Genomic DNA, 15465 nt, shown 5'->3' on the forward strand with positions numbered 1-15465 from the left:
AGGCTGCATACTGAGGCGAAGGGCAATTGCTCTGGTCTGCCTTGTACGATGTACTAAGGACCTTACTGTCTCAGTCTCTCCAGCTCTGGGGTTAGAGATTCTCCTGACCACACCTGGATTCCTTTCCCCATGGATACAAGTCTTCATGCTAGCACAGCAAGGGCTTTACTGATTGAACTATGAGCTTTCCTTTCTGAATTTTATGAAACGCTAGTTAACATTAAAACAAAAAAAAAAAATAGAAAAAGAATTAATAGCAACAAAATATTTAAAATAGCAACAGCTACTGTGTTTAAAAACATTAATTCTGGATAGATGATATTTAAACTTGCGTTTTTTTTTTCAAGCTTCTAAAGGCTATTAATACTCATTTCTATCTGCATTATACTGTAACTAGGTCAAAGTTTTAAACTATAAAATCCTGATATTGCTTTTCCAATATGATTACAGATAATATAAGAGGTTTAAAAAATACCTTAATGTTACTACTGTTGTCTTATATAAAATTCATTTAAAAATAGTTACTGATTTTTAAAAGTATATTAAGTCTTCAAAAAGAATCCTTATTTTTAATGAATTTAAAATTCATTTACTATCCTTTTTGTTAATCTAAGCTTTATGAAGATTTATGATCTAAAAGAATTTAAGGTATGGACATTCACTTAAAAATACTAAATTACTACTAGACTAAAATGAAAAATAAAGTAATGTTCATTTGCCTTACTAAAACAGTCAAACAATTCTTAACATGGCGGATGAGTGGGTTTTTTTTCATGTTATTTGTTTATTATTATTATGCCGTTTCAGCAAACTGATATAGAAATAGCACGGGGTACTTTTCAGAGAGGTGGTTTTCAGGCATAGTTAATTAGCCAGTGTACAACTTTCAATAATGATAACAGTCTAAATACACAACACAGTATGGTTCTGTTAACAGACATGTTTACACATCTTTGAATGCATAATTAACTGTGGAGGGGCATATCTTTGAGTACCACTATTATAGTAGCAATTCAAAAGCTGTGAAAGTAAGTCTGCTTACCAGAATAATGAAGGTAACGGGCCCAATGAAACTCCATATGAAATAGTTATCAACGTGAAGCCAGCAACTATTTGGGAAGGAGAGCAAATGTATTAAGTAGCTTTCCTGGATCCTTACATGAAGCAGAGAAACAAAACCACAAAAATTCAGCCAAGAAACTATCCCTCCATGTGCCTTTGAAAATTCATTAATCATGGGCAAGAAGAACTGTAATAATTCTGAAGTGGCTCTGACCCAACAAAGTTTAGCAGTTTGTTTACTTTGATCTGCAGCAGGTTTCATTTTAGGCACAGTCCTGGATAGACGTTTTTGTAGGGAAAACTGGATTTCCCACCCCAGCCCTGAAGCCCTAGGACCTTCAACTTCTTTAGAAATGACCCAAACAATATTCCACATTGCATCATCATTCTAAAGTTTTGGATGTAATCTTCAAAATTTGTGTTTCAGGTTGATCTGAATTAAATTGCTTAATAGAATTTATAGAAAATATTCAGAAGGCATTAATGGCAAAATAGTTTAACATAAATATCTCCATTAGGAATGGACAAACACTGGGAGAAAAATAAAAGCATACAACTTCTACAGTCTTAAAGTATATAATGCATAAACTCATTAACACACACTTTAGCTAGTGGTTCATATTTCATACAATAAGGAATCCTCATTGAATTTCTTTTGTTTTTTTCCATCATCAATAAAGCCATAGGTTTCTTAACTATAAACAAATCTTAACTAACTCTATCAGAGGAAAAATAAATGGAGTTGGAATTCAAACTCCTGCCGTTAGCCAATGAAACCATTAGAGAAGTGCTGTGCCTTCATTCTGCCTCTGTTGATATCTGTGTCTTTTAAGAAAAAGAATGGGTGACTTGTTTTGATTCTCACGGGCTCCTGGTAAAATATTACCGAAGTAAAACGTATGGGACAGGGAGTCCTGTCATAGCAATGGGGAGAATCAACTGCACAACCAGTTGAGGGGGCACTAGCTTAAGTCAGACGCTTAAGTTCAGGAGAATTTTTTACTTAATATCTTTCTGAGGCCAAGAAGTTATTTACTTTTTCAATTTGTTCCAGGTCAATCTTTTGTGTTAAAAAAGAAAGTCCATAATTTAGAATCTGCCTCACCAGAGAACAAATCCTTTGAACCCAGAAAATTACAGAAGACTTGATTGTAATTTGTGCACGGCATGCCCATTCTCTCCCCAATAAAGCTTTCAGATGCTATTTCAGTCTGTCAGGGACCCTCACTGACAGCTAACAGGCTTTAAAAAATTATTCACTTGAAAAACACTCAGGTCGCTTGCAATTACTTACGCCGTTTCTGTCCCATAGCTCTTATAGTCAATAGCAGCCGAAACACCAACCACTGTGGCAGGGAACAAGTATCCGGCGACATAATAATATTTCTTCCTTGAATATTCGCTTTCGAAAACTTCAACTAACATTAAGTAGAGCTGAACACCTTCTAGGAACATCCAAGAAAAAGCTGCTAGGAAGAAAAAGTGCAAAAGCCCTGCGAATACAGGGCATGCAATCTGTGAAAGGGAAGCAGAAAAGCAGATATCTGTGAGTACAAAGCGTCCACTCTCAACCGTGAAACAGCCACTGGCCCAATCACTAGTGTTGTTTAAATACCTCATCATCAGTATTACACACACACACACACACACACACACACACACACACACACGCACACACAACACACATGCATGCACGCTCACACATTTTCTCATAAATGGACACAAGTTAAAGGCCTGGTAAAATATCAAGAGCACAATGCTTGAAAAACACGCCACCAAGTGTGACAGACTTCCTCACTAAGCAATTACTATTACAGTGAAATTAAGTATCAAGTAGGAAGAAATATCTTTAAAATCACTTCTCAAACTTTCTACAGAGTACTCTAATAGCCCCACCCCATGGGTGTTTGCTTCACTAGTTCGCAAAACAGTTGAATGCAGACACATTATCTCTATCTACAACAGAATTTTACATGTTCATTTTAATGACAAATATCTTCACTCTAATTATGTAGGATTAATTCCTTTTTGTTTCTGGGTCAGATGAATGTAGCGTGATGCATTAATGAATTATGCTCTGTGTCTGACTCTGAGGCCTTGTGATGATGAACAAATGCTTTAAGCATGAAGAAAAGACTGTTGGTCAGAATGCCTATATAAGCAAAGTAGGAATTTGGAAAGTGCCATCTTTTTATTACAGGATCCCCTGCAGTCTTCTATTATATAACAAGCCAGAAAAATGTGCTTGTACTTTATTTTGAATACATTCATAAGAACATTACTGAGTGAGCTGTCTTTTAATTTATCACAATTTATCCTTCACTGTGGCCATCAATTACATCAACCAACAAGGCCAAATCCTCATGTCAGCATCACACCTGCACTCACAGCTCGTAGACCTAAGGTCATCCAACTCAACAGGTACTTACCGAGTAGCCTGTCTTATCAATGCCTATGAGAAAAATAAATTCAGCAATGAAAAGGTTGATACAAAGGTTCTTGTGGATGGTATTGCGGTCACTCTGTAAACCTCGGAAGAAACAGAAGGTGAAGATGCAGATAGCCAGGCAGACGAGGGAAACAACGATGCCCACCCAGGTGATGACTTTCAGCAGCAGCTCATGAACTCCGTTATACTGGAAAAGACAAAGTGTGAAGAACGTCAGCATTCCATATTACCAAGAGGAAGGCAGCTTCCATCCATTCTCTGCGAGGGATCACAGATAAAAATGTAGACTGTGTAATGGAGTTAAAGATTGTATTACTGGATCTACCACTTTAAAATGATTTAACAAAATAGGAGATTTTATATAGAAAATGATGCAAGAGGCTACATTTTTAAAAATAACTATTTAAACAATTATCTTAAAAACGTAGACAGAATATTTACATGACATGAAGACTAATTATGATGAAAATAATTAGCATTTTAATGATTGTACAGCTAATAAATACATAATCCAACTTTGAAGTTTTCCTTTGCTCTTTTGGTATCTACATACTTACACAGATAAGCATGATACATGAAGAAGTTTTGTACTGTACCTTTCATAGAATGAGCAGTCTGGGGTGAAAACCAGAGTCTTTCTCGGGCTAAATACTACCATTGAGCTACATCCCTGGCCCCATTCTATATACTGAATATTTTTTTTATTATCTATTATCACCCGCTTTAGCAAGAGGAAAAACTATGAAATCAAATTTCAGAAGATTTTCTGATTTTTTTTTCAAAGCCTGCAGTTCTACATAATGTGCCAACTGTTAAAGCAACATTGTGAGAAGGGATTCCACAGTTCAGTACTGGAATGGCGTCCTACACCAGGGAGCCTGACGCCCCCACTGCTTTCTGTCCTCAAAACCCTCGGTTGCCTCTGAAAAACATCTCCCCACAAAGGTGGGCAGAAACTTAGCACAAGTTTGTAAAGGGAGAAAGTACCAAAACTTCTGAGCATACACGGACAGAGTAAGAACAATTAGAGACCTGCATTACTTTGTTTGCTTTTTAGTTACGATAAGCACCCAAAGATGGACTGTTACACAAGCTGTTTTGAATCTCTGAGGTCTTTCCCTGAGACTAATTAGAAGTGAAAATACTTACTGAAATTTCCCTGTGGGCCATGAGAATAGCAAAATTGGTTAGGTGGCTGCATGCACATGTTGTGCGAGTTTTATTAGTGTCAACCAGCTTGCAGCCCTGGGTAGACCAATATCCCATCATGGTTCTCTCTGAGTAATTCCAGAAGGAGCAGTTTGCATTGAAATAATTGTCAGGCTGGGAAATAAAATGACAAGATAAAATTAGGATTTTACACTCAAAGATGGCAATAGCAATTGTTTAATATGTGTAAAAGGTAATTTAGATTAAACTTTGCATGTTTCAGACAATAAAGTTTTTCATCAGCAAAATTGTAGACTATGTTATACAAGGCACATATCTAGCTTAAAGGGGGCTTTATAGTCCGAAACACTCTAACGTGTACTCTAAATTACCAGAGATCCATTTCACTCAATTACAATTTCCATCTTATGATTTTACCTACTGATGAGTACATTAGACTCTTTCCCTGTTTTCTGATAAGATTAAGGTTGTGAATTTGTTCTAAGAAAATCCTTTAGGCACCAAGTGTCTTAAAAAACAACTATGTTTAATTTGGGGTACTTTTTATGATTACCTTTAAGTGACAGATTAGATACATTTGAAACACAGTTGACACTATAAGGCTCTTAAGAGAAAATCAAATAAAGTTAATATTAGACAGGCTCTACAACCATACAGACTGTTCTTGTCTGTGCTGGACGCTTGGTTTTCTCAGGGCATTCATTCACTCCACTGTAACAGCCCATCTTCCAACAAAGCAGGAGCCTGTGCTGTGAGGCACCACAGACAAGGCAACCTCCTTAATTCTGAATTTTTAAATGCAATATTTGATAAAAGCTGAGCCAAATATGATTAATTTTAGTATGTATATGTGCATATATTTGTGTGCAAGGGCTTGCATGCTTGTATGCATGCATGCAGATGCATGTGTGTACATGAGCCCAATATAACTAATTAAAAATAATGATTAGCCATACTAAAAAATTAGAGTCTTAAGAGTTAATATTCAGATATCCTGCTGCTAAGGTAAGAGTTAATTTTCATCCAAAAACAAATTAGAGTCATTTACATTTTCTTGTTGATTACTGAATTAGCTTTCATTAAGAATACACTTAAGTTCTAATAATCACTGAACCAGGCTCATTTAATTTTATGTTCACAGACTTAAATAAACTTGTGTCTCTGACCCAGTCCAACATTTAAAATTCAAATGAAAAGGTCTTCTCCTTCCCACCCACTCACCCACCCATCCACCCTCTCCTTCCTGCATCCTCAGAGTGCCAGCCTGGCTTTCCTTTCTCGGAGGGTTAAACCCTCCAGTGACTTCATTAGCACACATTAGCTTACATCAATGTGTGGCAGCGTGAAGAGCACCGGGTCTGTCAAGTACACCCTGCTGGACTCCTTGTTGATGGAGACGGAAATGACGTGGGAGTTCACTGCAATGGTGCTGTTGTGACCCATGAAGTCTGCACCCAGCTTTATGGTCGCATTCTCAGTACTCAAGAACTGCCCCAGACTACGGTAAATGATGAATACCAGCTTTGCCAGTCCTGGGGAGGAAGAAATGGTCATAGGAGTCACACCAGATCACTTCGGAAGAGAAAGCAAGTGGCAAAACAAGCATACAGTGAGAAAATTCAAGGGACTCTTTAAGTAGATCTAAATCAAGTTCGTTAGGGAAGTAATGCATTATTTCAAATATTAAGGATACATTTTCAAGACAGAACAGGTTCAACTGCACAGTTTTGTTGTAAAGGGAGGAAAGTAAGGTGGGAAGGCAAGAGAAGACAAGGGAAAAGCGGGGCTGCCCTCTTACCGTTCCTGCTGTTCTGCTTGACAGTGTTTGCGGAGAGCTGGATGGAGCTGCCGGCACCCTTGATGCTCAGAGGGAATTTAAAGTCTTGGACCTGCCCTTCAGTGCTGAGCACAGCAACTTCCAGAGCTGGACGAAACAAAGAAAAAAAAGAAGGGTGGTTATTCTTTAAACTACAAATAGACAAGAGAATCCCAAAGGAATTACAGCTTCCTTTTTCTCTATTTGCAAAACTTTATTCATTTGGGCTTTTTGTATTTTTATGTAACTTTTCAGTGACCATCCCCTAGTGGAAAGTGAGTACAAATCTGAATGTCTTCATGGCACAGGTACATCTCTTTCTAGGTAGAAGAGATTTTAATAGAACTATGTAATGCAAAGTTTGCAGTTACACATTTTGCTAATTTCTACCAGCAGTGAGAGCAGTAAAGAATATTAATGAGAAACTGTCAGCAGACAGATGTAATTTCACTCCCTTCTTTGATACCAAAATAGTCATACCCCTGCGCTCTCATTACTCAAATACTATTTTTGCATTTCATTTTTTTGTAAATATGAAAACACAGGCATTCAGAGATTCTTAGAAGTAATTCAGCCTCAAATCAAACCACTCAACTGCAAGTTTATAGTGGCTCCCGTGCAACTCTTAGACTCCCATCAGTGCAGACACAGGCTATTGCTCTTACTGACTCATGCTGGAAAAGATCAAGCAGCTGCTAAGTAGATGGTCTCCCTTGCTAGATCGATTCTTTATGAGTGGCAAGGTATCCAGTGTGGAAACATGACTCACTCAAGTGTTTCTCCAAAGACAACACTCAGCAGAAAGGCCCAGAGTTCCCAGTGGTGGCAGACACATGAGAATCATGAGTTCAAAGTCATCCTCAGCTACACAGAGCCTCCCAACCCAGTCTGGCTCTATGAGACCCTGCCAACAAAACGAAGTAAAGCAAAACACTCACACACACACACACCCTCTGATATATAATTATCTCCTCCTCACACTGAATGGGTCTATAATTACTACTTATTCCTCTTAAAAGCAAATAAAAAAATCTGAGTTTCATGCAAATTCAAATCTTCCAGGCACACATGTAAGAATTAGCTAATTTCACTTACGTTATATTTACTTTTTAGCTTAAAAATTATGTTCATAGAAAAGAAAAACTAATATGAACTTTCTAAAGTAATGGGATTATTACTACACATGACTATTGATTTTTGAAGAAATGAAACAATGGATATGAAATAATCAACTTTACAAAAGTAAGTGTGCATCAGCCAGCAAACATTGTAACTGAGAATAGAAACATTCCAGGGAAATTAAACCTGATGGAAAGAAACTTTCAAAACCTCAATAGTTTCTGACCTTAATATATCAGTTCGTAGTTTAATATACACTTAATTTTAAATAAATTTATATCTTCTCTTTCAGGAAACAGGATATCGATGTGTGCTAACCACTTCACAAGCTTCTCACTGATTAAAGTGTTACAAAACACTCCTTAGTAAAATATGCTATATGCTACATTTTAAATATAATAGCCTAAAGAAATCAACAAGTGTAACTAGTGAGTATATTGGAGAACAGTATTATAATTAATCGAATTTTAAAAATTAAATATTATTAGCAGAAAAAGTTCAGTATATTTCAACTTGCTTGATGAAAAATAAACAAAACTTTACAACACAGTAGGAATAAAGGAACAACTCCTTGAGTTGGAGGTTTTCCTCTTAGAATGAATGTTTGTGTCTATGCAAATGTCCAGGATGATGAAAACGCCCTTTAAAGAAGAAGGACACTTACTGGTGTGTTTTAACTTATCCTTATCTTAGAATGCTATGTAACAATTAAAAAAAAAATCAAAGGAAATGTAAACTGTGAGGGTATAACAACTCATCACTCACAGTAAGTGTAATTAAGAAATAGGCCTTTGTGTAATTCTCTTTAATTCAAAGAACTCTGGTACTTGCTATAATACCAATCTATGAGTGAAATATAATTCTAATAAAAATTCGAGCAAGACCTGATGACTGTAGAGGACTTGAAAAACTGATTTTAAAATCCATATGCATGAGATGTACACTAAGGCAGCCAAGGAAATTCCTCAAGGAGGAAGACTGAAAGGCTATAAAGCTCCCAGCATCGCTGAAAACAAGACAGTACTGCACAAAGCAGGTAATACTAGATCCTGCTACCATGCTGACACTTGTAGAACCTTGATGGATGACAAGAGACGGGGAAGGGGGGCACATCATGTGCTGACAGAGTGCAGGAGAACCGGTTCACTCACATGGAAAAAGCCCAACAGTTGCTTCTACCACAAAACACAATGAAAGATAAACTTTAGAAAGACTACAAAAGCCAAATGTGAAACCACAAAGAAGAATACCTGACAAACTTACTAAGTTATAAAACGTGGGATCATTATAAAATCACTGTAGAGATGGTTTTTATAAAGTAGGAAGCCAAGAGTAAAATGTCTTAGGTATCAAAAAACCCCAACCCTAAAATTAAAGACTAATCAATTAATTGTACATCATTATCATGTAAATTAATGGCTTCAAAATAGTTTAAAAGGAAATGAGTTTTTGTTGTTGTTGTTGTTTTTTCTTTTTGTTTTTCAAGACAGGGTTTCTCTGTGTAGCTTTTTGCCTTTCCTGGAACTCACTTAGTAGACCAGGCTGGCCTCGAACTCACAGAGATCCACCTGGCTCTGCCTCCCGAGTGCTGGGATTAAAGGCATATGCCACCACCACCCGGCAGGAAAGGAGTTTTTAAACTACATAACCCTCAACAAATTAGTGGTGAGAACACACACAGAATGCAAGGAAATAGATAAACAGGGAAATGTTGGGAACAACAAATTCACAGATAAAAATAAAGCAGGTGAATGAAAGGAAAACACAAGAACTGTGTCAACACATAAGGAAACCACAAATAAAAGCAGGAATGGGATCACTTCAAATGGATTAACAAAAGTTATGTCAAAATGAAGTGAGCGCCTGTGGTGGTGCGGTGTTTTTACCAGTGAGAACAGAAATTGGACAAATTAGGCAGAGGAAAAAAACTGGAAAATATTTAGTAAAATGGATTAGTATAGCATGTCCTTTAAAAACTTCCCTGTAAGATGCATACATGCCTAGAAACACACTGAACAAGAAGACCCACAAAAACTTTTGGTCTACCTTCCCTTGTCCAAATATGGGAATTCACTGAAATGCCTTTCAGGGTAAACTGTGGTCTATTCTCAGATCAGATGAATGAACAGAGGTGCACCTGACAGTAGACATACTCATGAGAATCCTAACTGGGAGGGAAAAAAACCATCTAATGGCATTTACAGCATGAAGTCATTAGTGCCACGGATATAAACGTAATACACATGTGCAACCTGATTACTAAAATTGTAAAAATGATTTTTAAACGGTGGTTGAGTCTAAGAGTTTGACATCAGCTTGTACAAACCATCTCCAAAAAGACCCTAGAATAAAGGTAAAAAATTATATGCTAAAAATAACAGCTAAAAATAAATGAAGGTGATAGTTATTCCCTACTTGATCTTGTCTATCATGGAGAATGTCTGTCATCAACTTTACTACTAAGAGAACATCTGTATTGCCTGTGTGTTTTAATCAAAGTAAATATATTATAATATCACCACACAGCTCTGCTGGATGTTTATGTTGGTCACTATGGCTCATGCCTTAGTCAATAGATAGCTCAACACGCATACACTTAATTCACTGGAGAGACATCAGAGTCTCACTCATCACAGCTTTATTTTTTCCCCTCATTGGCTGCAGTGAGATGCAGGAGAGCCTGTGGGGAAGATGTTGATGGGGACCAAGGGACCTGTCAAGTCCTAGGTCAGTCTAGGCTCAGGGGAGAAGACAACACAGTATAGATAGTAACAGATCCAAGCCCAGCCTCCTATCCACATAGCAGGATAGAAGGCTGTTGCAAATCATATTTTGACTTTTTTTTTTACAGCTATAATACAACTAAATCTAAAGTGACAGTACAGGGAGTGGAGGGGGGAAGCATAGCAGGGGTGTGTGTGGTGAGGAGGGGTTATATTGTCTACTGAGGCCATTCTGAAAATAAATTAAAGGAGATTTTATAATGGATGGGTTGGGCTTATCTTACCTAAGCTATCCAATTAGCCTTAATGTCAGAAGGAAAGACAATGAACAGTACATGTACCACAGTGTTACTCAACAGAAAGTTCCTGGTGGGGAACGGGGAGTGGGGAGGTGGTGGTGGTGGGGTCAAACTTGGCCTGCTCAAGCTACTAGATCTAATCAGTGTATCAAACAGAGTTAAATGATGACCTGGAGATGAAATCAGCCAAATATAAAGTATGGAAAAGTCTACAGGATTTATCATCCTATTTGTTTCTCTAATAAAAGAGTAAGTTTTTTTTTTAAAATATACACTCTTTTAATTAAAGGAAATTAGACCAGCATATGGAATATAAAGACAGACTTTTATATCTACTTTCAGATAAAGCATTCATAAGAATAAAAGTATATGAATATTATCTTCTGAATATATTTTCTTAATGTTTAATTGTAATTTTTCCTTAATTTTAAAAAGGATACTGAAGATTCCATATTAATAATGATAGGTCACTATTATTTGCTGTAAAATAATACAATGTTGAGAAGTGTAAGCAACATAAGATTAGGCAGATGATGCTGAAATTAGGTACCAGAAACTTTCCAAACCCAAAGTAGAAATTTCTGCTATTCCCAACACAGCACAAAAATGAAAAGTCACTTACTGAGAGAAACATTCAGTGTATAGATTTCTGGCCTAAGATATACACTAGGCACACATAAAGAATCTTATTGCTCGTTAATCAAAAAGCAACTGACTAGAGAAAAATAAATTAACAGATACTTTATAAAAAGATGAGTAAATGGGCCATAAATGCATGCGAAAAAATCCATCAATTAAATGTTACTTACTGGTTATAGTGGTATATATCTCTAAATGCTAGCACTCAGGAGGTTGAGGCTGAAGGATAGAGTTTAAGATCTATACAAGGAGATCATGTCTCCATCATACGAAGTAAACATATGTTACTTAGTAATCATAGAAATGCAAAACTAACCCCAAAATAAAGAGTATTGGAAAGATGGAGAACTAGTGAAGTCTTACTCACTGCTGCTAGAGACCAACTGAAAATAAGAGCTACCATGTGGTAAGAACTCAAAGCATGAGAAATGTGAATGGATACCCAGAATTGGGAGTATATCCTCAAAATGGAGTAATACTGAACAACATGGCTGAACTGCAGATAACCAGTCTGGACAGGGGGATCTCAAAATTAACTCAACTTGAAAGAAGCAAGAGTAAAAAAAAGAATGCAAGTCGAAGTCAGGAGCCAAGTACAGTGACAGGAAGCAGCAGCTTCCTGGGCTGGAGGTGGGAGGAGACTGCCCTTTGAAGATAAAAATGTAGTCTATGCTGATGATTACACGGGGAACATTTGTTCAAAATTCATGAGACTCACATTCAAAACACACACCTCTGAATACAAATTAGACCTCAAAGTTTACTGCAGATGCTGTCCCCATACAATTACACCATTTTTATGGGATCATATAGCATATGAGTAAAGTCACATTATGAAGTTAAAACTAACTGCTATGAAGAAAAACACATTGTTTTAATAATTGAAGATAGAGCTATCCTTTAAGTTTAGATAAGAGCTTCAAAAGAATAAGGAAATATTAGGCTATTTTCAGAGTATGTTTAAAGACAAGTTCTAGGAAAAACAGAATGTTTTCTTTGTGCTTACAACAACACATAATTCTTTTTTGCAAAAAAAATGATTATGAATTAGAAATAAAAATAAATAACTTTTAAAATGCTTAAGGTGACTTCTATACTGGTAACATTGGGGTAATAAGTATAAAGACTCAATAAATTCCAAGCATGAGTTAGTAATATCAGTAAAATGTATACACTGTATCCTAAATATTCACAACATCTTATAGCTTAAAATTTCAATAGAACAATCCTTCAAAACACAGGAAGATATATTAAGAAAATGATGATTTATAGACATTTAATTTTCAGTTTGTCTTGAATCGGGACAGAAATATCTGGGATGTATAAACAGGTTTGCTTCCCTAGCTGCATGTATGTCCGGGCAGTGGTGCCTTCTGTAATCCCAGGAAAGTGGAGTCAGGAGGTTCCAAAACCATCTGAGAAATAGAAACATGTTCTATGGGCACTCAAGATTTAAAAGATCATAGGATTTAACATTGCCCTTCAAATTTTCATGCACCATTCAAGTGGAGGGAAAAAATTTAGTTGTTTTTGTTTGTTTGTTTGTCTTGATTAACATTAGGAAATTTGGGAAACAAATTGAAGTTAAAAAATATCACACCTTAAGTCTTTCTTGGATGCATTCACTAAGAGGATGGGGTCCACACCACGTCTGTGCTTAGGGGTATGCCACTGGACACAACTGAGTTGTGTTCAATGTGTGTGAATCAGCAGGAATTACCCTCAGATCATAGAGGCTTGGGGTTTTATTCATTTCTTACTGTTACTGTGTGACACATTTTCTTTTAAAGAACCAGATACCTAAGATTATGCTGGGTGCATCGTTTTGGCTTCATTTATACACTGAAATTATCAAGTGATTTATATTTCCATACTTTTCACTTCACTTGAAAATCTTACACACATGAAATAAGCTTAAGTTTTTCAATTCAGATGCCATTTGGACTCATGTCACCTTTTTTTGTTTTGTTTTGTTTTGTTTTTTCCTCAGTTGTTAATATGTAACCGTGATATTGACAGTCATGATTCGGCAGTAAGACATGGCCTTACATCCACAGAACTTCATCCATGTTTCCCTAAAGGAGTCAGCATGGCTTTTGGAGGAGGAGTGAAAGGTCTGGTGCTTTTCATGGTTTTTTTTTTTTTTCTTTACTCATAATCAGGAACCTTTCATTTCAGTAAGATATTTAGTAAACTTCAACTAAGGTTTTTCAGATGAAGTCTTCAATCTCACCAATTAAGTGTCAGTTCTAAGAGTGAGAAATTTGAATATCAATTTTTTTACTCTCCCACCAAATATTGTCAACAATAGATTTCTGACCCTCATTGGCAGTATTTTAACTATTAGCCTACCCTCCAAAACTACTGATATCCATTTGACAACATAGAAATAAGGCTATTTTATGCTACAAAATATGTTCTTCACTGGCAGTATCTTTTAGTGGGAAGTGAGAGAGTCTCCCACAGGCCAGCTGACATTCAACCTCGACCTCCTGGTTCCACCTCCCTGGGATTACAGAATGCACCACTATTTCTGGTTTACATGGTGCCAGAGATTCAAACCCATGCATGCTAGATGAGCACCACAGCAGCTGAGCTCCATCTCTCACTGTTGTTTTGTGAATCTCCCTCTAAATCTATAGCCTAGAATGGCCTTGGACTCATAGCAATCCTCCTGCCTCAGCCTACCAAATGCTGACATTACAAGTATGAACCACTAATCCCCAGATATTAAACATCTCATTTACCTAAAGGAGATTGTGTTTAATGTTAACAGTCCACTCAAGTTTTACAAGCTAAAATAGTTGACTGGAAGAACACATAAAATGATTAAAATTCATTAGGAATTGTTATAAAAATGGAAAAGCATTTGCCATGTTCTCATAAGAAGCACTTTCATTACTCAAGAAATCTATATTATAGCATTTAAGTGCTCTTATTTTTTCCTTTTAATGATTTTTCAATTGAAAAACTCACACATACTCATAAAAAAACTATTATAAGATATAGGCAGATTTCAGGTTAAGCATTAATTTTTATTAAATATGATCAATAATTTCTTTTCCTGAAAATAAGTAACTCAGCAAAAGAGAAATCTAATGCTAGGACACGATAAGTTCAGAATGCAAACTTACTCTCCTTAACACCTGTCTTCCAAATTAAATGACCACAGATACACTCACCAATATTTTCTGTGGGCATTGAGACCCTGGTTGGTTCCAAGAGATTGTCTGCTAGGACAAATGCTCCTTCTTCCAGTGTGTCCAGTAACATCGTGGCTGTGTGTGCTTGCTCAGAAGAATTCATGTGTTTCCAGGAATCCAAAGCCTCGGGTCTCAGGAGGTTGTCCACTGTGTCAACAATTGCCTGCATCCATTAGAAACTGACCGTTAGTTCTGACTGCTCCCAGAGCACACGGGATTGTTAACTGCTGACTAGCAACAACTGTGATGTCCACCTGACAGGATGACTCACTTTTGTTTCATGACTTGGGCAACTGTACTACTTCAAAACTAAGTGGATATCAGTGAACAGCTGCTTGACTTGACAGAGTCTGTAGGAAAGGTGGTTTGTTTTCTCTCCTCTAATCACTCTGCACTTGTTGAAGGGGACGTGGAACTCCCAGCAGCAGCTCCGAGTCTCACTTACTTGACTCACATATATGGTCATTCAGAGCTACTACAATTGCCCTGTTTATAACTTCAAATTTAAATGCAAGGCTAGAAAACACTAATGTTACTGGAGTAGGCCAGTATCTAAAAGAAATTTCAGTCACAGTATTTTTTGAATGTGAACTCAAATAAGTCAGACTGCTTTACAGATGTTGTCTATTTACTATCATTTGGGTGTAAGGGTAGCTTTAATGTTTATAAACTACTTGCCTATATTTTCACCCTTCCCATTACCAATACAGCTAAAAGATATATGTATATATATACATTAACTTGTAAGGACCGGGTCTGCTTTTAAAGGAATGAGGAAAACAGGCAAAGTCCTGGACAGCTATACGGATGATTTAAGGAGAATGGAAATACATATGTGTTGCAACTGAGCTGCAAATATCCCTAGGTGTGGGCTTAATTTATCCCCATGCAAAAGAGCATTAAATAACAATATAGCCCAGTAGGTTGGTCCACTGGAGGCAAGCTCTGATGCTCACATTCGCTGTACTTAGGCTGGTATATGCTG

The 15465-nt window shown here is 36.8% G+C and overlaps 1 protein-coding gene across 33 annotated transcripts in view; it reads right to left on the minus strand.

Annotated features, from left to right (window-relative positions):
• The window catches only part of Adgrl2 (adhesion G protein-coupled receptor L2), a 208003-nt gene that overhangs the window by 18353 nt on the left and 174185 nt on the right, over positions 1–15465 (minus strand). For all 33 annotated transcript variants that reach the window (XM_036189375.1, XM_036189374.1, XM_036189394.1 and 30 more), the window contains 7 exons: positions 14460–14643; positions 6480–6605; positions 6008–6213; positions 4661–4834; positions 3492–3698; positions 2357–2577; positions 1043–1109 (listed from right to left, as the gene is read on the minus strand). In XM_036189375.1, the coding sequence (XP_036045268.1) occupies positions 1043–1109; positions 2357–2577; positions 3492–3698; positions 4661–4834; positions 6008–6213; positions 6480–6605; positions 14460–14643 (1185 nt within the window). The remainder of the gene's footprint in view (positions 1–1042; positions 1110–2356; positions 2578–3491; positions 3699–4660; positions 4835–6007; positions 6214–6479; positions 6606–14459; positions 14644–15465) is intronic.

This window comes from Onychomys torridus, chromosome 6 (assembly GCF_903995425.1).
Source record: "Onychomys torridus chromosome 6, mOncTor1.1, whole genome shotgun sequence".
Taxonomy (NCBI): Eukaryota; Metazoa; Chordata; class Mammalia; order Rodentia; family Cricetidae; genus Onychomys; species Onychomys torridus.